This window comes from Gymnodraco acuticeps, unplaced genomic scaffold (assembly GCF_902827175.1).
Source record: "Gymnodraco acuticeps unplaced genomic scaffold, fGymAcu1.1, whole genome shotgun sequence".
In the NCBI taxonomy this organism is placed as follows: domain Eukaryota; kingdom Metazoa; phylum Chordata; class Actinopteri; order Perciformes; family Bathydraconidae; genus Gymnodraco; species Gymnodraco acuticeps.
The window spans coordinates 603,974-627,493 of NW_022991779.1; the positions used below are offsets into that span (position 1 = coordinate 603,974).

Consider the following 23,520-nt stretch of genomic DNA (forward strand, 5'->3'; position numbering starts at 1 on the left):
TGATCTTAAAGGTCCCATGTCATGGCCATTTCTACTGATCATAATTCCATTGTTGAGGTCTACTAAAATAGATGTACATTGTGCAATGTTCCAAACTCACATTGGTTTCTCATACAGCATCTCTGTATAGTATGTGTATTCATTGTCTGTCCTAAACGGCTTGCTGGAGCTCCTGCCCCCCCCCCCATATGAGCCCAGTGGCCGTCTGCGAGACACAGCGGAACCTAGCCCGAAACAAACACACACACACCCGCAGCCTGGCTGGGAGTTTGTGTGTGTGCTCAGGCTGAGTTCCGCGGTGTCTCGCCGACCACACACCAGTGAGCCAGCTCAGTGTCTCACTCCTCGCAGCAGCGAGCCTTGCAACGTCCCGCCGAGTGTGTGTGTGAGGAAGTCCACGGATTGGTCCAAACGTAACGACGTTACGTCACTATACCCAAGAAGTAAACAATGGAGAAAGGGAAATCTCCAACGAGGCGTTCTGGGGCAGCATAAACAGGTATTTTCTGTGTTAGTTTTACTCGCTACAGGGTGTACTTTGAGGGTGTGACTCTGCAGACCGTTTACATGCAGAACAAGCTACATAACACACAAGGGGACAAGTAATAACCCGGAAAAGCATGACATGGGACCTTTAACCTTTTAAATACTAAAATAAAGAAAATACAGAAAACTGTCAAAATATGTATGCAGATTATTTTTCTATATTTGTATTTTATTTAATTGTGAGCCCAGTGTGCTCTGATTGGTCGGGACGTTGCGAGGCCCGCTGCTCAGTGAGCTGGCTTACTGGTGTGGTTTCCGGGTCGGCGATACAGAGACACAGCGAAACTCATCCTGAGCACACACAAACACTCACAGCCGAAGCAAAATCAATAAGTGTGGTTTGATATTGAGTAAGAAAAAGGTTTATAACGCTGTGAGAACGGGTCTGCGGAGAGCATTTCTCCACGATGCCAACTCGTCTATTACCAACCAGGGAGCAAGTCAATGGGACTCCCTGTTAGTTGAAAATGTACGCTAAAGGTCTTGGTGTGTGAGGAGCTCCGGATTGGTCCATTTTGGTTCCGGGAACCGCGGAAGAAATGGAAAAAGAGAAATCTCCAACGAGGCGTTCTGGGGCAGCATAGACAGGGTGTACTTTGAGGGTTAGTGACTGCAGACCGTTTACAAGCATTTACAAGCATGACATGGGCCCTTTAAGGTCAGCTCTTTGACTCATGTGAGAAAGCCTGTTAACCAAAAGAAAGGCCAAGGCCCAAGGAAACAACAACAGTGACAATTTTGTATATTTTATTATGAAAGCACACACATAATCCCCTTTATTTGTTTGTATAAAAATAACAGAGTAGAAAAAACATAAATAAGCAAACAACAACTCCATCTATAGAAAATGACAAACACCTGCAGTGTCATGAAATACATTAGACAGAGTTGAAAAAACACTTTCAGCTACATTTCCATACATTAAAAGATAAGTTACAACAGAAAAAAACTGCAAGCAAAAGGTAGAAGTTGACTTAATGGCATTCACTCGAATGTTTTAATATAGAAAAATAAAATAAAATAAATACATTTGTCTTCATATTTCTTTGCTGTTGCAGCAACATTTTAACCACAAATCTATGTCCTTTATTTTCAGCTGTCCTTCAACATTGAAACCGCCTTCCTGTTCACACCGAACAAACGTTATGCATTTGATACGACAGTTAACAAGTGCAAATGTGATTATTTAATTAATATTGTGGTTTATCAAACTTACATTCAAGTGTTTTCATTGAATGAATAGAGATTATTCATTTACATGAACTAAATGTATATAACATATATTATTATTATATCATTTCAATTTTTTACTTGAACTTATCAATTTATAAATTATAAACAGTTTTATTTTAGGAGCTATGCCTAAATGATATTTATTAAATTAAGATTTTAAATTAATCTCACGTACGTACGGAAGACTGCTATTGACTTTTCTTCTTGTTGATCTCTCAGGTGGTTAAACCAGTTTCACCAGCAGGAAGGAGAGAGACGCTCCCAGAGCCAGACCCAGAACCAGGAAGAAGGACATCAGAGAGCCGGCCGTCTCGCAGTCTTTAGAGCGCACCAACCTGAAGAACACACACACTGTTAATACATGAACTACATGAAGGGAAACTCGAAAGTTTAAGAGGCCCCATTCTGCTCTTTGGGGTTCTCCCTTTCCTGTAGATAGATTATAGACAGACAGATAGATAGATGGATAGATAGACAGATGGATGGATAGATGGATGGATAGATAGTTAGATAGATACAGATGAAGCACTCCAGATCAGACTCAGGTGGGTCAAAAGCCCAGCGGATGCCAGCGGCTGGGGGTGTTGCCAAATTGCTAGAGGGCGTTGCCCAATTTCCCCATTTGTTCAATTACAGGATTTAACCATGAGATGGCGCTTCATTCACAAAATACATATAATGAAAAAACATCAATATTTTAGATCAAATAAAGTATATAGTTTGCTTTATGCAGTATATTTCTTGTAATATTGTTGGGGTGTTTTTACACAGTACAGTAGATTGAAGTAAATCAATTTATACATTAAGATAAGATAAAATGGACCTTTATTAATCCCGTGGGGAAATTCAGTAGTTCAAACAGCAACAGGGTGAGAGTGAAAAACAGGACAGCACAGATTCACACAGATTAATAAAATCAAAAATAAGATGAGTGATAAAAATAATAATAATGAGAAACTATGAAATAAGAAATGAATAAAACTAAAATATAATTATCATAACATATATTATAATGTATTGTATTATTAAGTAATATCATACATTAACCCCATTATAGCAGATGCCACATTGAATGGATGAACACATTTATGCATCAATAATTACAACAGAGTATTTCTAAATACAAGTTGTAAAAATACTTATATGTATTTAATATTAACCCTTTGGAGTCAACCGTCACGCCGGCGTGATCAGATCACATGACCTGTGCCGCATAATAACAACAGTCCGGACAACATTGCCGTGTGTTTCTATCGAAAGTACTGGCTTGAAACTATATCCCAGTCTTTGTTTCATGCAAAAAGACCCAGTAAACACGGAGAGACGATGATATAAAGTTAATATATTTCAGAAGTATGAAAAATGGAAGCACATATTTGAATATATTCGCCGCATTTGATCATTTTACGAAACGGAAAATACTGGAAACTGTAGATCCTGCTCAACAGGATGTATATGTGTATTTCTGTCGAAAGTACTGGCTTGAAACTATATGCCAGTCTTTGTTTCATGCAAAAAGACCCAATAAACAGACACAAATAAACACGGACATACGATGATATAAAGTTAATACAGCTATATTTCAGAAGTATGAATAATGGAAGCACATATTTTAATATCTTCGCCGTATTTGATAATTTTACGAAACGGAAAATACTGGAAACTGTAGATTCTGCTCAACAGGATGTATTTACCAGGGAGGGGGTGAGGTAATCAGGTAAACGGAGTGATACGAAACGAGACGAAGAGGGACGGCGGGAACTGAAGAGAGACGGCGGGAAATGAGAGAGACGAAGATATACGAAGACAGGCGGCGGGAGACGAAGAGAGACGGCGGGAGACTGGATTGAAGTAAAGTGACAGACAAACATTGAGAATTTAGATATAGTTAGATAGATTTAGAGTTTTGAAGATTCAACTATGATGAAGAGAACTCTGAACGTGAGTCAAGCTTTAAGCTTGTTTTTTGACATGGAGGAGGAGGAACCTGTGATGTTGCCCTCTGTGTCGACAGAAACCGCTTTGAAGCGTGGCACAGATAAAGACAGATTTTTGTACATAATGTGTATATATATATATTTGTATTATATTTATAATAACACCTTTGCCTTATCAGAATAAAATCCCATGCTACCTCAATCAAACTTTCACATTATCATAGTGACATCCCATGTATATATTTCCAGCTTTTAAATGGTTTCGTTGTGTATGTTTGTGTTACATATGAAAAATAATATCATTTTCAAAATCTGTTTTTACGTTTTTTTTGTGATTTTGGGTCCAAAATGTTCATATAGTAGAAGATCACTGCTCTAAACAAAGTCAAAAATCCTACATCCAAACGAAATAAATATAATTAATTATGATGAATACGTTAAGTCTTGTTCATTGTTTTTCACTTTTATTAAATGTTTGATATTTCCGGTGGAAATGGTGGACTATCGGACATTCAAAATGCAGCATATTTTCACTCTTACACACATATATTCTCCTTTTACATACATACATTTTCACTCTTACACACATATATTCTCCTTTTACATACATACATTTTCACTCTTACACACATATATTCTCCTTTTACATACATACATTTTCACTCTCACACACGTATATATACTCACACATTCATACATTTTGCTCTCATATTATCATATTTAAATGCACACATTCATATATTGTCACTCACACATTCATGCATGTTGTTCTCATATTCATATAATGTAATGCTCATATTTATACATTTTGCTCTCATGCGAAATCTACTAAAACAAAGTATGTCATGGTAGTGGTCAGCTGTTAAACACAAAAGTGTATCTTAAGGGCTGTAAATATAATAAGCCTGTTGTCAATTTTAGACACAGGCTTATTATATTTACAGCCCTTAATAACATTCATTTTCTGGACTCAATGTGTGTCTTGGCCGTTTTCTTTGTTCCAAGCAAACGAGTGCTTTTTGTTTTGAAATCACTTCCGCGAGTTTCGCGGGCCTCCCCCCTCGCTCCACTGACCATTAGACCATTTAGTAAGGTAACAAGCAAAAGGGCAAAAACGCATCTCAGACGCTCTTCCGTTTACTTTTTTAATAAAGAAAAACAAATGGTCCGTAGATACACGGACTCATATAGCCTATGTATGTATACTGTAAGGAGAATGTATGTGCGTGAGAGGACCAGTAGGAATTACGGCATAGAAATATGCAAACACAAACCTACAGACTGGGGGATGGGAGATCACAGGAGTGGGGGGGGGGGGGAGAGCTGTGGAATGTGACCCTTGGGAGAATTCCTCCACACATTCCGATGGCCAATTCGTTTTAAACAAAGAGTTCGCAACACAGGACAGCATGGGCAACATGGGGGGTGGGGGCTGGTGAACGGTCTGGTCAATGTTTGTAAACACAATCCCAAGGATGTGTCCTAATCAGGGACCTATACTACGAAGTTGGTTCAACCTAACCTGGATATGTTTGAGTTAGCCGGTTGGCCTAATCCAAAACATACGCGCTCTCGCTAAACTGTACTACGACGCGGGTTATCAAGTGGATCGCTCAAGCCAGCCGTTTCCTATCTAGTTAGGTGCGCGTTCACATGAAAGGGGTGGTATCTGGAGCATTCGACCAATCACAAACATGGAGAAGCGCACTGACAGCGCAGCGTCATACTTCCTCAATGAAAAGTGAACTTTAATATTAGACATATGAAGAAGTTAAACTTTAAACATCCATGACTTAAACACTTGATCCAGGATCAAAGCCACAGAGCTGCACCTGCAAGGTGAATACAGCTGGCAAAAGAAAAAGTGTTTGAATGCGTACATTAACAGGTTTATGATATCACTGCCCCGTCTAAGACACGATCTGACTTTAATTACATTTGTCTCGAGTGTTTCGTCAACTTAATGTGTTGCTTAAAATAATACTTCTGCATACAGTATGTGACGCTGTGAGTGTTGCACGGCCAGATACGGCTCAGCTGACTCAGATAAGAAAATATGATACATTATGAAGTGATATGAATGATAATGGGACACATCGTCTGCACTCAGTGTACTTATGTTGTGGCAGATATTTAAGTAAGCTTTATTAACGCTAATGTTATAATAGTCAGATTGCTCTGAAGATGGAGGTGATATTCTATTAATGTTCACGTTCACACAGTCGGCGATTTTTGCCGGCCGTCTTTCCTGCAATGGCAGTTTTTCTGTATTTCCTTTCTCCTGTAATATGACTTGATCGCTTTAAACTCCGCACACTGAGCTCTGATTGGTCAGCAGGCAGTGCTTTCACTGAGTTGAGCTCTTAGCCTGCAACCTAACCTGGTCCCGACCAGGTTAGCCGCTTAGCATAAGTTACCATGGAGATCTAGCCTGCTAAAAAGAGAACCAGCTTCGTAGGACCGGAAAGCCGGAGTTTCCCCTGAATTTAGCCGGCTAAGCGAAAATCCTGCTTCGTAGTATACCCCCCAGGAGCCGGGTAAATGAGAGACTGAGGAGCCCCCGAAAAACAGATCCCGAAATAGCTCGTCCTGGTTTCCGCAGCAGATAGGCCTACTGTATGGTGTCTGTTATGTCAGTCATTTTAAATAAAACGTTGAAAACTGAACTTGAAAATGGTTTCCTCTTTTTATTTTATTTATCATTTTCGGGACGGGGAGACGTGTGTGATTAAAAATTAATTTGCAGAAATGTAAAGTGATCTAACTAAGTTCTATTCATATTCTTGACGGGAAGAGCAGTGTAAATGGGTGGCCATATGCATTTGAAAAGCAATATAAATCACACAGTTATTATACAATAGGCTATAAAAGCACCATCGATAACCATTACCTTTATCCAATTCAAACTTTGGACGGGAAAAAAGGCTAAGCCTTCCAAAATATTTGTGTAACTGCATCCTGGTAAAATAAATATATAATGTCTTTGACATTAGCGCTGCTATGCAGCCACCTGTGCCCTGTACCACGAAGCCAGTTCAACAGACCCTGGATATGTTTGAGTTATCTTAACTAACCCTAACAAACGAGATCTCGCTAAACGGTCCTACGGCGCTGGTTATCAACTCGGTAAATCAAGCCAGGGTTTCTCTCTCCAGCTGAGAGCGCGTTCACGTGAAAGGGGCGGAGTTAGCTACATTTGACCAATCACAAACAGGGACAAGTGTACTGACAGCGCAACATCATACTTCATTAATGAAAAGTAAACTAATATTAGACAAATATGAACTTTAAACATCCATGATGACTTAAACATATAATCCAGGATACAAGCCACATAGTTGCACCTGCAAGGTGAATACAGAACAACTCGTTAAAAAATAAACTACCGAGTGTTTGAAAGCGTACAACAGTTTAATTATACTGCCCCATCTAAAACACGAGGGGATCTGACTTTATTACATTTGAGTTGAGTGTTTCGTCAACTTAATGTGTTGCTTAAAATAATACGTCTGCATACAGTATATGTGACAATGTAACTAAGTGTTGTACGGCCAGATACGGCTCGAGAAGCTGACTCAGATAAGGAAATATTGTGAGATCGATGATCTGATTGATGATGTGATGTCAGTGTGATATGAATGATACGTGCGACACGTCGGCGTCTTCTCTGCATACGGCAGTTTGAACTGCATTTCCTTTTTCCTGTAATATGACTTGATAGATTTAAACTCCGCACACTGAGCTCTGATCGGTCAGCAGATGGTGCTTTCACTGAGTTGATCTCTTTTCTATAGACGCCGGAGGCGGGCAGCGTAAGATGAAAAAAAAAGTTATTTAGCCTTCCCAAACCTGAGCCTCACGCGCCGCCTATGTTAGGCCTACTGTATACATACAAAGGCCAGTCAAGCTAGAGTTCTTCTGGAAATGTTCACATCAGGCACCTTCAAGTTAAACAATACTAAACAATTAACACAGTAGGCCTAAATTATGTGGATTAAACCACATTTATTTCGTTAAAAATAAACGAAATATGATTTAGTTTGAATGATTAAATGTCATCAGGCACCTTCAAGTTAAACAATCAGGTGCACACTTTAATGTGCCGCCACCTCCGGACTCGGCTTGACTCGGTTTAAAGAATGCACAAATGTGTTTAATCGTTTATGTCAGATATGTACTAAGTAGCCTAAATACATTTGTTCCTGCTCAAGATTAGATTCAACTTTATTGTTATTGCACATATTGCAGGTACTGAGACAACGAAATGCAGTTTAGCTTCTAACCAGGTGCAACAAGCAGCGACAAGTAATGTGCACAATACTACAGTAAACAATTAACACAGTAAATTATGTGGATTACACCACATTTATTTCGTTAAAAATAAACGAAATATGATTTTGTATGAATGATTAAATGTAGGGTGAATTGCCCTAATGTGGGACATTTTTGCATTTCAGACTTCGGGAATATATTGCGATATGAAGCCGATACAATAAATCAAAATCCAGTAGGCTACCATTCCGAAATCCCCAGTAATATTAGACACTAATAATACTAATAATACAGTACACTATTAACACTGTACATATTATTGTTTGCCCGTGGGATTAGGATGATCGGTAGTGAGACCCGTGCTGCATTTTCCTCCGGTCGGATGTGATATAAAAACAAAGCGATTATTTTTGTTGTTGTAAACTCACGTGGATTAAATTTAGTGCATTCATTTCAACTCGCGAACATATGATACATTAAATGATCGTGAGGATGATGATTGAAAATCGTTTGTTTGAGCCTGGATGCATTTCCTGATCTAAAAACATAGCGATGGTTTTGTACTTACGCCAACGTGAATTAAACATTATTTTGTTAAATAAAAACATGGGGACGTTTAGTAAATGATTACATGTCTCTTATTTAGCACAGAATATGATCCTATCCGTGACATATGGATCTTAACAAATATCCGCATATCAGATACCTGTAGATCAGCTGTTTATTTCACATGGGTTCCAGTGTGGCAGCTTTTTAATCACGGCTCCCCCTGGTGGATCCATTATCCATTGCAGCTGGTTTCATTATAATTAAATGTATTTATCAAGGGGGCGTTTCAAGTCCTGCGGGGGGGTTTTCCTTTTCAGCAGGGGCCCACCCCGTGCCGATCACGGACCCGCACGGGTAGGCGTCTGAAATGGAGCGCTTCATCTGTATAGACAGACAGATAGATGGATGGATAGATAGACAGATGGATGGATAGATAGACAGATGGATAGATAGATGGATGGATAGATAGATAGATGGATGGATAGATATAGACAGACAGATAGATAGATGGATAGATAGACAGATGGATGGATAGATAGATGGATGGATAGATATAGACAGACAGATAGATAGATGGATAGATGGATAGATGGATGGATAGATAGATGGATGGATAGATATAGACAGACAGATAGATAGATGGATAGATGGATAGATGGATGGATAGATAGATGGATGGATAGATATAGACAGACAGACATATAGACAGACAGATAGATAGATGGATAGATGGATAGATGGATAGATAGATAGATGGATGGATAGATATAGACAGACAGACATATAGACAGACAGATAGATAGATGGATAGATAGACAGATGGATGGATAGATAGATAGATGGATGGATAGATATAGACAGACAGACATACAGACAGACAGATGGATGGATGGATAGTTCTTGCAGCTGGTCAGGAATATATTTACTGCCGGGCAGCTTGTGAATTTTACAAATAAATCAACAAACGTTGACTCACTGTGGGGCGTAGGACATGCAGAGGGTGGCCAGGTATCCGTTGGTGAAGGAGAAGAGCGCCATGATGGTGACGAAGGCGCAGTCGTGACTGAAGAGGATGGTGAGGTTCGAGGTCTCCACGTTACACATCATGAGCAGCGGGATGAACACCAGGCGGGAGAACACGCAGATGGGAAACAGAGGACTCTCCTTCGAGGGCTGCACATACAGAAACATTCAGGAGTCCATCACAGGAATAATTAGACATTTAAAACGCAAAAATAGCAGAGGAAGAGGTGGAAAGAACATTTAAAAAGTACTGATGTGGCCAAGATGGCGACCGTGTCTCAAACTGCTCTCCAACTCTCTTTATGTCTTGGTATGTGCCAAGTATACTGTATGTTGCAATATTAGAGGAGTCTGGAACTTAAGTCTATGAATATTTGTGTACAATACTGAAGTAATCATTTTGAATTTGTTCCTTTGTTTGGTACTTTAGGTATTTCTTTATAATTCAGAGGCAAATGTTTTACTTTGTACTCCAAAGAGCATGTTTTCCCCCAGCTGAGCAGCAGACTCACCCATTGGACGAGAGACGGGGCGCTGCGGCCGGCCAGGTCAAAGGCGTTGAACACGATGAAGCAGCAGACGCAGGTGAACACTTTGTCTGTAAATAAAGGAGTGTTCAGTTATATCAAGTCACTTTTCAAGAGTCCTTATTTTGCTTTTTTGTGCATGTAAATAGTCATCAAAGGCTAAAGTTCCCTCCAGAGGGACTTAGTGACATCACTAAGTAACACTCCTGCTTCTTTTGGCTAGCACGATAAGGCTAAGGGGCGGGACATCTCTAAGGGGTTGAACAATCCCAACAGAGCCGGCCAGCTAACCAGTCAGAGCAGACTGGGCTCTGGTTTCAGACAGAGGGTGAAAAGAGGTGCTGCAGCGCTTTTTGAACATTAAAGCATGGAGACATGTCCCAGTAGAGACACTACATACTGATATACACCTGAACATCAGCAGGAGAGGACTCTTTAAAGTAGAGACACTACATACTGATATACACCTGAACATCAGCAGGAGAGGACTCTTTAAAGTAGAGACACTACATACTGATATACACCTGAACATCAGCAGGAGAGGACTCTTTAAAGTAGAGACACTACATACTGATATACACCTGCACATCAGCAGGAGAGGACTCTTTAAAGTAGAGACACTACATACTGATATACACCTGAACATCAGCAGGAGAGGACTCTTTAAAGTAGAGACACTACATACTGATATACACCTGAACATCAGCAGGAGAGGACTCTTTAAAGTAGAGACACTACATACTGATATACACCTGAACATCAGCAGGAGAGGACTCTTTAAAGTAGAGACACTACATACTAATATACACCTGAACATCAGCAGGAGAGGACTCTTTAAAGTAGAGACACTACACACTGATATACACCTGAACATCAGCAGGAGAGGACTCTTTAAAGTAGAGTCACTACATACTGATATACACCTGAACATCAGCAGGAGAGGACTCTTTAAAGTAGAGACACTACATACTGATATACACCTGAACATCAGCAGGAGAGGACTCTTTAAAGTAGAGACACTACATACTGATATACACCTGAACATCAGCAGGAGAGGACTCTTTAAAGTAGAGACACTACATACTGATATACACCTGAACATCAGCAGGAGAGGACTCTTTAAAGTAGAGACACTACATACTGATATACACCTGGTCATCAGCAGCAGAGGACTCTTTAAAGTAGAGACACTACATACTGATATACACCTGAACATCAGCAGGAGAGGACTCTTTAAAACTATATTATGAATCTCTTAGGGTTTTAAGAGAGGTAAAATTACGATTGTCAGCTGACATTCAATAATCATATCGATCCATCCCTGACGTGAACAGAGATAAAGATGTTGTGTCTCACCCCAGACCGAGTTGTCTTGGTAGACGGTCCTGACTCGGAGTGTGATGACAGGAAACACTGAGAGTGTGACGGCAAACACACACGTCACACACATAGCCATCAGCCAGATCTGCAGGACACACACACATTTATTTGTAAGATACTCATATTTGTAAAGAGGGCAGTGAAATGCTAATATACAAGAATACTAATTATACTAATAGTAAGGATTAGGAAAACAAATGGATGAACAGCATTTCAACGATGGATACATTTTTAAACATATATAATATATACAGTTGCAAGAAAAAGTATGTGAACCCTTTGGATTCTCCACACCTAGCGTTGTTCCTTCCAAACAACTCAACTTTGGTTTCATCTGTCCACAGAATATGTTGCCAGTAGTGCTGTGGAACATCCAGGTGCTCTTTTGCAAACTTCAAACGTGCAGCAATGTTTTCTCTGGACAGCAGTGGCTTCCTCCGTGGTGTCCTCCGTGGTGTCCTCCCATGAACTCCATTCTTGTTCAGTGTTTTACGTATCGTAGATTCGTCAACAGAGATGTTAGCATGTGCCAGAGATTTCTTTAAGTCTCTAGCTGACACTCTAGGATTCTTCTTCACCTCATTGAGCATTCTGCGCTGTGCTCTTGCAGTCATCTTTACAGGACGGCCACTCCTAGGGAGAGTAGCAACAGTGCTGAACTCTCTCCATGTATAGACAATGTGTCTTACCGTGGACTGATGAACATCAAGGCTTTTAGAGATACTTTTGTAACCCTTTCCAGCTTTATGCAAGTCAACCATTCTTAATCGTAGGTCTTCTGAGAGCTCTTTTGTGCGAGGCATGGTTCACATCTGGAAATGCTTCTTAAGAATAGCAAATTCAAAACTGGTGTGTATTTTTTATAGGGCAGAGCAGCTTTAACCAACACCTCCAATCTCGTCTCATTGATTGGACTCCAGGTTGGCTGACTCCTGACTCCAATTAGCTCTTGAAGAAGTCTTTAGCCTAGGGGTCCACCCTGCACTGTGAATGTTTACATGGTGTGTTCAATAAAAACATATAATTGTTTGTGTGGTATCTCTTAAGCAGACTGTGTTTGTCTATTGTTGTGACTTAGATGAAGATCAGAACACATTTTATGACCGACTTATGCAGAAATCCAGGTCATTCCAAAGGGTTCACGTACTTTTTCTTGCAACTGTATATAAATAAATGACAAGAGGCTTTAAAGTCAGAAGGACATGAGATTGAATAAAAGACAAAATGCAGTCCTGTACTATGCTAAATGATGCATTACAAAAAAGCTTTGAATTTCCTGTTTTATATTATTGCAAACTAAATACATTTTTTTTAATAAAAGGCACATTTAAAGATATATATCCAAAATGGATCCAGACTTAACCAGCTGTCTTTTAGCACCTGGACAACAACGTGTTAAATAAATACAAAAACTCACCTTTTTGAAGACTTGCAGGACGGACGAACGCTCCTGATCCCCCTCCGGCTCTCTGAAGAGCTTCCCGTTGGCCTCCTGGTGTTTGGAGCCGTTTTCTAACACTTTCTTGTCTTTTGAAAGGAAATAAATGAAAATGTGTCAGTGACTCAGCCAGCGTTAATAGCTGTTTGTAAATTCAAGCTTAGCCGAGTAAGTGGGAGTCAACATTAAAATGTAAATCTTATCAGACATCGTCTTGATTTCTGTTTCATTTGTTGCTTGTTTTTAAGTGTTTGTGCTGATGCTAAACTATTTTGATGCCCTTTCATGAGTACAATGTACAATATAAATAAAAGCTTTCCTTTCCATCAGTGACTTCCTGTTTATATACTTATTTGCTATTTATTGGACAGATGTTTCCTATCTTCCAAGCTACATTTAACTTAAGCCATTTCTAAATGCAACATTTAATTAATTAAATTGGTATTTAACAAGCGGTAGAAGATGGATGGTATTTTATAGTCAAGCCCAATTGAAAAAACATTAAAAGTAGAAATGGATATATGAAGATATTCAAGTTGTGTACATTGACTTAAACATCTTGAAAATAATAATATAAATCCCTGACATGATTATGTTGCAGAGTGAGAGTGTAGGAACCGACCTGTGGGGCCGCACAGCTCCAGTGTCGCCTCCACGCTCTGCGACTGATGTTTGTTCAGGTAAAAACGAGCAAATTCCTGCAGAGGAGAGTCGACATCGTCAGGAGATTATAATGAGTACTAAAATATAATCTTTCAGAAATTCGGAGAGTATGTAGGGTTTCTTCTAAAGCCTTTAAATTAAAAGAAAGGTACTCATCAATAGTTGTAATGATTCGGCTGATTAATTTATTATGTGACATTAAGCCCTTTATTTTCTCAAATGTTACTTCTGTGAAAGTGACATCACCATGTAACACTCACGCTTCTATTGGCTAGCGCTCCAACACATTGTACGTGATAGGCTAAGGGTCGGGACATCCCTATGCGGTTGATCAATCACAACAGAGCCGGCCAGCTAACCAATCAGAGCAGACTGGGCTCTGGTTTCAGACAGAGGGTGAAAAGAGGAGCTGCAGCACAGGGAGTATGAGAAGAATGAAGTATTGATATTGATATGAACCTGAACCTGAACATCAGCAGGATGTGCCCCTTCAAATGATTTCAGGGAGAGATTCATCATTTTCATTTGTAGAATTGACAGTAGCATCAGGGTATTTAGGTGTTTATGTGTGTGTGTGTGTGTGTGTGTGTGTGTGTGTGTGTGTGTCCTCACCAGGTATGGCAGCAGCAGGAAACACAGCAGAGTCCCCAGAGTCGCCACACAGGGAGTGATGAAATATCCCAACGCTGCCGAGCTCCTGTCTGCGTCAGCCTCAGAGCTCGTATCTGTTTACATGCAGAACAACACATTATGAGGCGTGATGCTTCTCGAAAGTGAAGAGTAATTGTTTTGGGAAATTTCTGATGGCATTTTTTATATTATCTGACACTTTATAGACCACATGATTAACTGTTAAAATTACCGGCAGATTCATCAAAGGTAAATCGCAAAAACAAAGTTACTTATTATTACTTTTTGTAAGTTCTTTCGCCTCATGTAAAATAAAGGCATTAATATATGATGCTATTTCGTAGCATATTCTTCATCTTCATACTTTATGAGCCGATTAGTTTGTATCGTGCTAATGTATGGACGACATTAATCAATAACAAAAGTAATGAAAATGAAATCAAGAGAAAATTATATAAAATGTAATGAGAAAAATATAATGAATGAAATGATTGCACTTAACCTTAACCTTACATTCACTCATGTTTTGAGATTTCATTTGTATTTCTTTGTGCACCTATCAAAAAGTCAACAGCAGTTTCCATTATTTAGGATTGAGTGAATACGTCTGAAGCGTTATGTTTCTTTCTTTCAGTCTTTATTTCGAACAGATTAAAAAATAACAAATGTGAAAAACAGAATACCGTATATTGTTATAATACAGTATTTATCCACATTCTTGGTAATATTTGTATATTCAACAAAAAAACTAAAAATGTCTTCATATTAATAATAAATCATATGTTACAAATCTATATATTATAAAAAGCATTGATTGGATGTTTTCGAGTTCTAAAGTATGTTATGCATTTTGTAGCAATCTCACGAGTCATGGGAAAATGGCAACTTGTCACATGGAGTTTTCCGACATATAAATATGCAGTATGTGTTAGGTGTGGATGTTACTCACTTAAGATGGAGAAGAGCATGGCGAGAGCAGCGAAGAGTCCGGCCAGACCCTGACCGCTCATAAACAGAGTGCTGTACCGAGAGGGGAACCGACCCACCACCCCGAACAGAGAGCCCTGCAGCACCGCACTGGCCACTGCGCACACACAGACACACAGACACACACACAGAGAGAGAGACACACACACACACACACACACACACACACACACACACACACACACACACACACACACACACACACACACATACACACAAACATCATTAAAATCTTTGCATCAGAGTAATATTATAGAGAGAGACCTTTACATTTTCAAACTAATTGATCATTTGACTTGTTTTTTCATTATAATACATGAAAGATCTGATAGAGTTGATACATATCGACCATTATTTATTCATTTATACGAACAAGAATCCATTATTTTACTAAATAATAATATGACCTACTGTTGATGAACCAGATGGTGGCCATGGTGACGGAGAAGAAGGTGTCCGGCTGCATCGGGACTCGAACCAGAGCGGCGTTGAGGGAGAAGAGGAGGAAGATGACGATGAAACTGAAGGCGACACGGAGACGAGGCTTCACCCTGCAGAGAGACAAGAGAGGAGACCTCAACAGTTCATTCATAGGACAAAATAAACGTTACTGTCACTAAGGGGGAAATCAGATGTGGACTCCAGAAGGTAAGAGTCTTACTACATATTACTGCAGTGTGAGATATAAAAATGACAATGGTGGGATGTAGGAATAAAGTACATTTACTCAAATACTGTACATAAGTCTGTTTTGAGGTAATTGTACTAACGTTCTCAGTTTATCCTACATTATACTTCGGTCACAAGTTCAACACATTCATAGGTTTTGCATATCAATAAACTCTCCTGTCCTTTCAGATCCTGCCTTCCTCCCAGCTCTTGCAATCAGCTCATTCCCTTCACCTGCTACTCATTCCCTCATACCCTCCACAGCAGGGGCGGCGGGTGCTGTAGGCAAGGGAAGGCTAAGCCTTCCCAAATATTTGTGTAACTGCATCCTGGTAAAATAAAAATATAATGTATAATGTGTGTGTCTTTGACATTAGCGCTGCTATGCAGCCACCTGTGCCCTGTACCACGAAGCCAGTTCAACAGACCCTGGATATGCTTGAGTTATCTTAACTAACCCTAACAAACGCGATCTCGCTAAACGGTCCTACGACGCTGGTTATCAACTCGGTAAATCAAGCCAGGGTTTCTCTCTCCAGCTGAGAACGCGTTCATGTGAAAGGGGCGGAGTTAGCTACATTTGACCAATCACAAACAGGGACAAGTGTACTGACAGCGCAGCATCATACTTCATTAATGAAAAGTAAACTAATATTAGACAAATATGAACTTTGAACATCCATGATGACTTAAACATATAATCCAGGATACAAGCCACATAGTTGCACCTGCAAGGTGAATATAACTACTGGTTAAAAAATAAACTACAGAGTGTTTGAAAACAGTTTTATGATACTGCCCCATCTAAAACACGAGGGGATCTGACTTTAATTACATTTGAGTTGAGTGTTTCGTCAACTTAATGTGTTGCTTAAAATAATACGCCCCATACAGTATATGAGACAATGTAACTAAGTGTTGCACGGCCAGATACGGCTCGAGAAGCTGACTCAGATAAGGAAATATTGTGATATTATATGATCGATGGATGTGATATCAGTGTGATATGAACAGTGTTGGGACTAACGCGTTACTGTAACGCAACTACTTTTTGCGGTAACTAATAGCGTTACTAGTTACCTATTCCCATTCAGTAACGCCGTTATAGTTACTGTGATTTAAATGGGTGCGTTACTGCGTTACATTATGTGATGGAATTGAACCGAATCTCCCTGCGGATGTAACTTGCAGGCGAATACAGCGATGTCCTCTCACAGCACCATGGAAAAGTGAAAGTGACCAGAGAGGAGTGATGATTGATTTGCATTTCCCCATAACGATGTTGTTTAACAACCGGCGTAAACGGACATTCGCGCTATCAAGCAGTGAGCGTGCGATGTCCTGTTCAGATGACGTCACATCCAACGGGATGCCATAAATAAACTACACAGAATCACACTACACACCTACGCCATGATTACATTCAGGCAGACTGTAGAACACAACCTCTTTGGACACTTTATATACTTAATGAAAACAAGCTACAAAATGTAATACCTTGGAAAATGCCGTTTAATAGCCTTAATTTTCACTAAATTCATTTATCAACTTTTAATAACTTTAAGGCCTCGCGGACCCCCTGAATATATATGATTCTGAAATGGGCTTTTAAACATAACGAGTATTTGGTCTTTTAAGTATATTTGGATGCTAATACTTTTTTACAAAGTAATATTTGAAATGCCGGACTTTTTCCAACCACTTGAGTACATGATCTGAGTACTTCTTCCAACACTGAACAATGACTACCTATAGCTCAACCCTCCTGGCTGACATGTACATGTTTATACCTGTCCAGGCTCCAGCCTCATGTAAATGAATCTGCTGCAGGAGCTCACCAGTGATGCAGGAAGGAGTTGAGCAGCGTGAACAGCAGCAGGGGCAGCTGGGAGAGCAAGGCCATCCAGCTGTCGTAGTTGTAGTCTTTAGCAGCGACGCCTGAGGAGCCATTGGAGGTGATGTTTGATTTGAGGCGCTGGTTGAAGTACTTTATCAAAGAGGAAACAAAGAATGATTTAACATATTTTATTTTAAAACATAATGAGAGAGTGGGAAACTGTGTGTCGTAACTCGATTATTTCATCATTTTTAATTTAGTTTCCATGCAAAAATTACAAATAAGTCTGATGTCAGCCTCTGAAATATGGAGAATTCCTGCTTTTTAAATATTTCATTTCAAATTAAACTGCATCATTATGGGTTTTGAACTGATAAAACAAAACATTTAAAGACCTTGGATCGTGAGGAAAATGGAAAGGACCTTTTTAACACCAAGTTAATTCAGATTTCTGGCACACATGAAGCTCAATTTGTGTTGATTTGCAAAAAAAACAAGTCTTTCTTACAATTAATTGACCAACCCCAGTGATTGATATTCCCTTGAGTGCAAAGTAAAGTTGTTTTTGTATGTGTTTTTGCTAAGTAATCCCTCAATGTTTATCATGAAGAAGGAGTTGTAGAAACCTCTGAGGCCGTCAGGAAGAAGTTCCACGGCAGCAGAGTTCCCAAACCGAGCACGAAGATGATGAGGCCTACAGCCTGGCCGCTGCGGAAACAAAAACACTTTTACAACCCCGATCTTTACACATTTAGTTTATATATCCAAAAGTAAAAACAAAGCCTCAAACTCACCGATCTGCGGGGGGACTCATCGTCATCCTGTTGCTTCTGTCACGTTCCTGCACTAAAGTCAAGAGAAGCCTTTAAATAAACAGCCAGGAGCACGTGATTAAACTTACAGGACAGGCTTTCATCAACTGACTCATTTACTATAGTCTTTAGCATCCATGGTGGTGCGTCAAATGATTATTAGACCTAAAAGAAATACCAATGCTAACCTTTGCAGTAACAATATCTAAAACTACTCCATTTTACAAGCTGCATTATTATTTTTACAGTACGGATTGTTGAAGTGAGAGACGCATTTAGCATATAGTAAGATATTTCTAGTATATATTAGTATTACTGATACATAATGACTGTTTTAATCTGCTGCATTTATTTTAAAAACACATTGTTAGACAGATTGTATGTAGCATTGCATCATATTGTAAAACTGATGTGTTTTGTATGTGAAATTGTATTTGTTTTACTCTTCTTTTCACTATGATCTTATACTTTGAGTTAAGTAAAATAATAATAATGTAGATTTTGAATGCACTGACAACAAATATATAACCGTTCAAGCGACACAAGGAGGTAAAAGGTGTGATAGGAAAACAATAATAATAACAACAAATATTGATCCCTCTCGGTAAAACAAAGGAAGGCATAAGACAACATGAATCAATACAATACAAAATTGAAACCTATATATTAAATAAAACAGTAACAACATGGTTTAATAATAAGAATAATACAAATTACAAGAAAGAAAACTAGAAAATAAATTAATATAAATAAAAAACGATAATATTAGTTTATAGTCCTATACATCTTACTATTAACTATTTCATTTACTTAAAAGAGTCAGTTTGGGTAGTGACCATATAGTCTATGGTAGTGACGGAAGTGACGCGGCACGTTGCACTACGTCACTTCCCGTAAACTCCACATGGAGGAACCAGCTTTAATTCGAGAAGGGTCTAGCTGCGGCCGCGGCCAGTACACGATGGTACACGACACGCCCACCTGACACGCCCACCTGACACGACACTACGGTGGCTGAGAAGGGTCTAGCTGCGGCCGCGAAAAGTTGTACTTCCAAATATGGTCAGAAGAGAGCACGCCCAACACGTGAGGTTTACAGACAACAAACAACATGGCGCACCGAGTACAGGTACTTAACGTATTGTGGTTTTAGATATAATTACATACTATTTAGGTTCTCGTTTGTTTGTCGATGTGGCTGTTTAGCGCAGTGTAATTGTGTTTATTTGTATATCTTAGCTTGACATGCTCGACGTTCAGTTAACTTAGCATATATGCTAACTGAACATGCATGTACTCTAATTTTTACAAGAATCTGATTTTATGTAAGTTTTAAATATGAATTGAAGGTGTCTTTCACATTTGAATGTTTTTTATTTAAAACATGTATTAGCTCTTATACTGTAGACATGTAAATATGTATAATTATTATTTTAAGTGTGGTTTAAAGTTAAATGGTAGTTATTGGGTAGAGCCAAGTAACCCAGGTGGATGCAATCAGGTAATTAGGACAGAGCCTCTGTTTTTAGATGGGGTTTATGCTGTAGGCCTGATATTTAAACTAGCTGAAGGGCTTTCTGTTCGAACCACAGTGAAATCTAGAGGTTGTTTTGTGCATTAAAGGGTTACCTTCTGAAAGTGAGGAAGTATGACCAGCTTTGTCCCATAGGATTATACAGGCCAGTCCATTGCTGCTTGTTTAAGGAGTTAACTATTTCCAATATTAAAGTCACTTAAATTGTATTCTATTTTATTCACCTATAGACAAACAACACAACACTCCGTGATGGAGCACGCCCAGAGCTCAACAAATTGGACTCGGACACCTTCCAGTGTCCATTTTGTGAAAGGACCGGGTCACACCCAGCCGTCACGTGTACATTATGTCTTGCATGTGCTAATAAAATTCTCATTACAGTATGCCTGGTATTTTGCCATGGAGGCCAGCTTTGACTTCAGCATTGTAAGTATTAAGGAAAGAAGTCACATTAAAATGCTATAACAAACTTAATGAAAATTGATGCTCTTTCTTTAACATGACATGTCTCTCCTGAGAAGGTGGTGGTGTGTTATCCTGGTGGAAAACTTTGGACTGGAAGGGTATGCTGCAGTGCTACAAAAACATTTGAATGTGTAATTGTATTATCAAGAAGATTTGGGGGGGAACACCTGGCTCTAAAATTCAACCTTCTGGTGAAGAAAATGTGTCTTAATTGCAGGTATGGAAAGAGGTTTGCTCACTATAGTGAGGAAGGCAGGGCGACCCTTAGCGACAATGTCCCACGTACATTCAGGATCAGTCGTAAAAGGACGCATGCAAGCAGCACCATGGTCAGTGTATCGCTCAACGTATCTATGACCCTGTGTGCCTGTTTCAGAATGGGTTACTACTCCTAAAACACATACTACATAGAACTTATGGTACATGCAACATTTGTTTTGTGTGGTACTGTGTCATTCTGAATCGAGCCTGGATCATTTTTGGAGGAGTTAAACCGTGCATGTAAAGCACTGTCAAAATAATGGTTGACTGTCTACAGATGCCCCTGGACACTGATGAGGACCACTCCTATAACAAGAGGCCTTACAGCTTCCTTCCTAAAGAGTCGGTTAGTGAATGGACACATTGAAGTGTACAACCCCTGATGCATGTGATTTTATAATATTACATATTACTTCTTTATACCATCTAGTCTTATCAGTAAGATGGAACTTTGTTCTCATGACCTCGCCAAGAACATGAGTGAGGAAGCGCACCAAAGGCTGAAGGACTTGTGAAAGATTCCGAGGAGTTTATTATTTATTCAATATTTTTTTAAGTTGACCAGCTCTGATTTTCCATTTGATGTTCTGTTCAATAAATGTTCATTGAGGAAAACGGTATCAGTGTCATATTTTATATACATCACAGTGAATGCTGAACTTGCCTGACCATATACTGCAGTTGAAAGTACACGATGAAACACTGGCTCAATCAATACAATTCCCACATGCTCTACCCCGGAACCTGCGGTCTTCAGACTCTGGCCCCCCGCACCAACCTGCGATCCTTCGGGGACAGAGCCTTCAGTATGGCAGCCCCCACTCTCTGGAACGCTCTCCCTGCGGAGATCTGCAACATCCCCACGCTTGATGCCTTCAAAAGGGCCCTCAAGTCCCATCTGTCTGCCAAGGCCTTTGGCCCCAAATCTATTTGTTGTTTTGTCTGACTGCCTTTTGTTATGTTTGTTTCTACTCCTGTTCTTCTTTTTAAAGGGACCTTGGGTCTCATGAAAGGCGCTATATATATCCTATTATTAATACATCATTGGTAAGCATTTTTACAATATTCTGGCTTTCACTGTTCAAATGAGATGTCAACCATCAAAATGGGATAAGGGGTTCCAAGGGGTTCTCAAACGGATAGGTTATTAATTGATTTGCCTAATAGTTGCTTAAAACGGATAGGTTATTAATTTATTTGCCTAATAGTGGCTTAAAACGGATAGGTTATTAATTTATTTGCCTAATAGTGGCTTCAAACGCCTAATAGTTGCTTAAAACGGATAGGTTATTAATTGATTTGCCTAATAGTTGCTTAAAACGGATAGGTTATTAATTTATTTGCCTAATAGTGGCTTAAAACGGATAGGTTATTAATTTATTTGCCTAATAGTGGCTTCAAACGCCTAATAGTTGCTTAAAACGGATAGGTTATTAATTTAGTTGCTTAAAATGCTACAATAACATGCCCTGTACGGTCTCCACCGTAGGCGGCGTAGTTGTCGTCAATTCGCTTTTCATCTGTCATATCTCTCAGCCACCGTAGTGTCAGGTGGGCGTGTCGTGTACCATCGTGTACCGCCGTGTACTGGCCGCGGCCGCAGCTAGACCATATTGTTTAATTCCGCCAAATTTCTCTTCTATTTGGCGGCTAAATGTAATCTGGATGGCTTGTTATGACATACAGTCTATGGTTATAACATGCGGAATACTTTTCGTGCGATTTGGGCTCCAACTGACAGTTCGGCTATATTAGTATTAATGATTTGTGACAGATAAGTGATGAGCATCATTAAAAAACGTTATATTTCTGTCAAAGCTCTGTGATCAAAGCTGCAAACTAATATACACGTGAGTGATTTTTGTTTGATAGCTCGAGACGTATACATAAAAGGTTGAGATAATGACTTAATTGTATCTAATATAAACATTGTCTCATTATATTATGACTTATAATTTGGTCATTATTGTTATAACCATGTGTTTAAAACAAATACAGATAAACAAGAGCGATTGCGACAGTATCGATTTTTTTCTACACACATAAAATACGAAATCAACTTTTTAGATTATGATGTCTGTTTATGTCAACATCGACTCCTACTATGTATAGCCTACAGTAAACGAAACAACCCACACGCTATTTTATAATAAATTAAATCTGGCTTGTTTATAATCGTTGTTATTATTAATCTTTTGAACAGCAGCAGTGTTTCTGAACAGAATAAGTCAAATCTAAAAAATAAAAGCAGACAGAAAAGTCACGTTTATCTCAACATATGGTCGGTTAGTGTGCATATTACATATAGTAAATCCGGTTATAGAAGCCTAACATGTTAGATTCAAACTAAGAATAACTTCATTCAATTCAATTTACCCGCCTTCCTCTCTTTCTGGCGCCTTCCTCTCTTTCTGGCGCGTTCATAGAGTGAAAGTACCCACTACCACGTGTCTTTAGACTGTTCCCCATTCAGAAGCCCCATTCAGAAAAACACCACGTTTAGGTAACAACAGGTAATAAGAACGGAGCTCACCTGAGGGTCTGGACCGGGTCCTCGTGTCTCTCTTTGGGTCTCCCGGTGGTGCTGTGAGTTTCTGAGGCGCGAGGTTCTTGCTTGGCTTCCGGTGTTCCGGATTAACTGGTTCCCCGATCAACTGGTTGACAGATGTGGAGGCGTGACCTTCGACTGAAATACACATTTCGATCGCTTCTTCTGTCGTTTACATAAATCATGGTCGCTGGTAGATAGCCACA

At 39.4% G+C, this 23,520-nt stretch overlaps 1 protein-coding gene across 3 annotated transcripts; it reads right to left on the reverse strand.

Moving 5' to 3' along the window:
• Nucleotides 1-1,276: 1,276 nt before the first annotated feature.
• Nucleotides 1,277-23,511, reverse strand: LOC117535158 (equilibrative nucleoside transporter 2-like). 3 transcript variants are annotated; one of them, XM_034199529.1, is made up of 13 exons: nucleotides 23,300-23,511; nucleotides 18,486-18,537; nucleotides 18,318-18,399; nucleotides 17,693-17,841; nucleotides 15,597-15,736; nucleotides 15,148-15,282; nucleotides 14,181-14,293; nucleotides 13,528-13,603; nucleotides 12,885-12,994; nucleotides 11,444-11,552; nucleotides 10,073-10,158; nucleotides 9,514-9,710; nucleotides 1,277-2,114 (listed from the first exon to the last, which is right to left on the reverse strand). In XM_034199529.1, the coding sequence occupies exons 1-13, from the start codon at nucleotides 23,463-23,465 to the stop codon at nucleotides 2,003-2,005; spliced, it is 1,527 nt and encodes a 508-aa protein (XP_034055420.1). In that variant the 5' UTR covers nucleotides 23,466-23,511; the 3' UTR covers nucleotides 1,277-2,002. The 3 variants fall into 3 exon arrangements, with proteins under 3 accessions (XP_034055420.1, XP_034055421.1, XP_034055422.1); XM_034199530.1 differs by having other exon boundaries at nucleotides 18,486-18,554; nucleotides 23,300-23,373; XM_034199531.1 differs by lacking the exon at nucleotides 23,300-23,511 and adding an exon at nucleotides 23,143-23,231.
• Nucleotides 23,512-23,520: the final 9 nt, after the last annotated feature.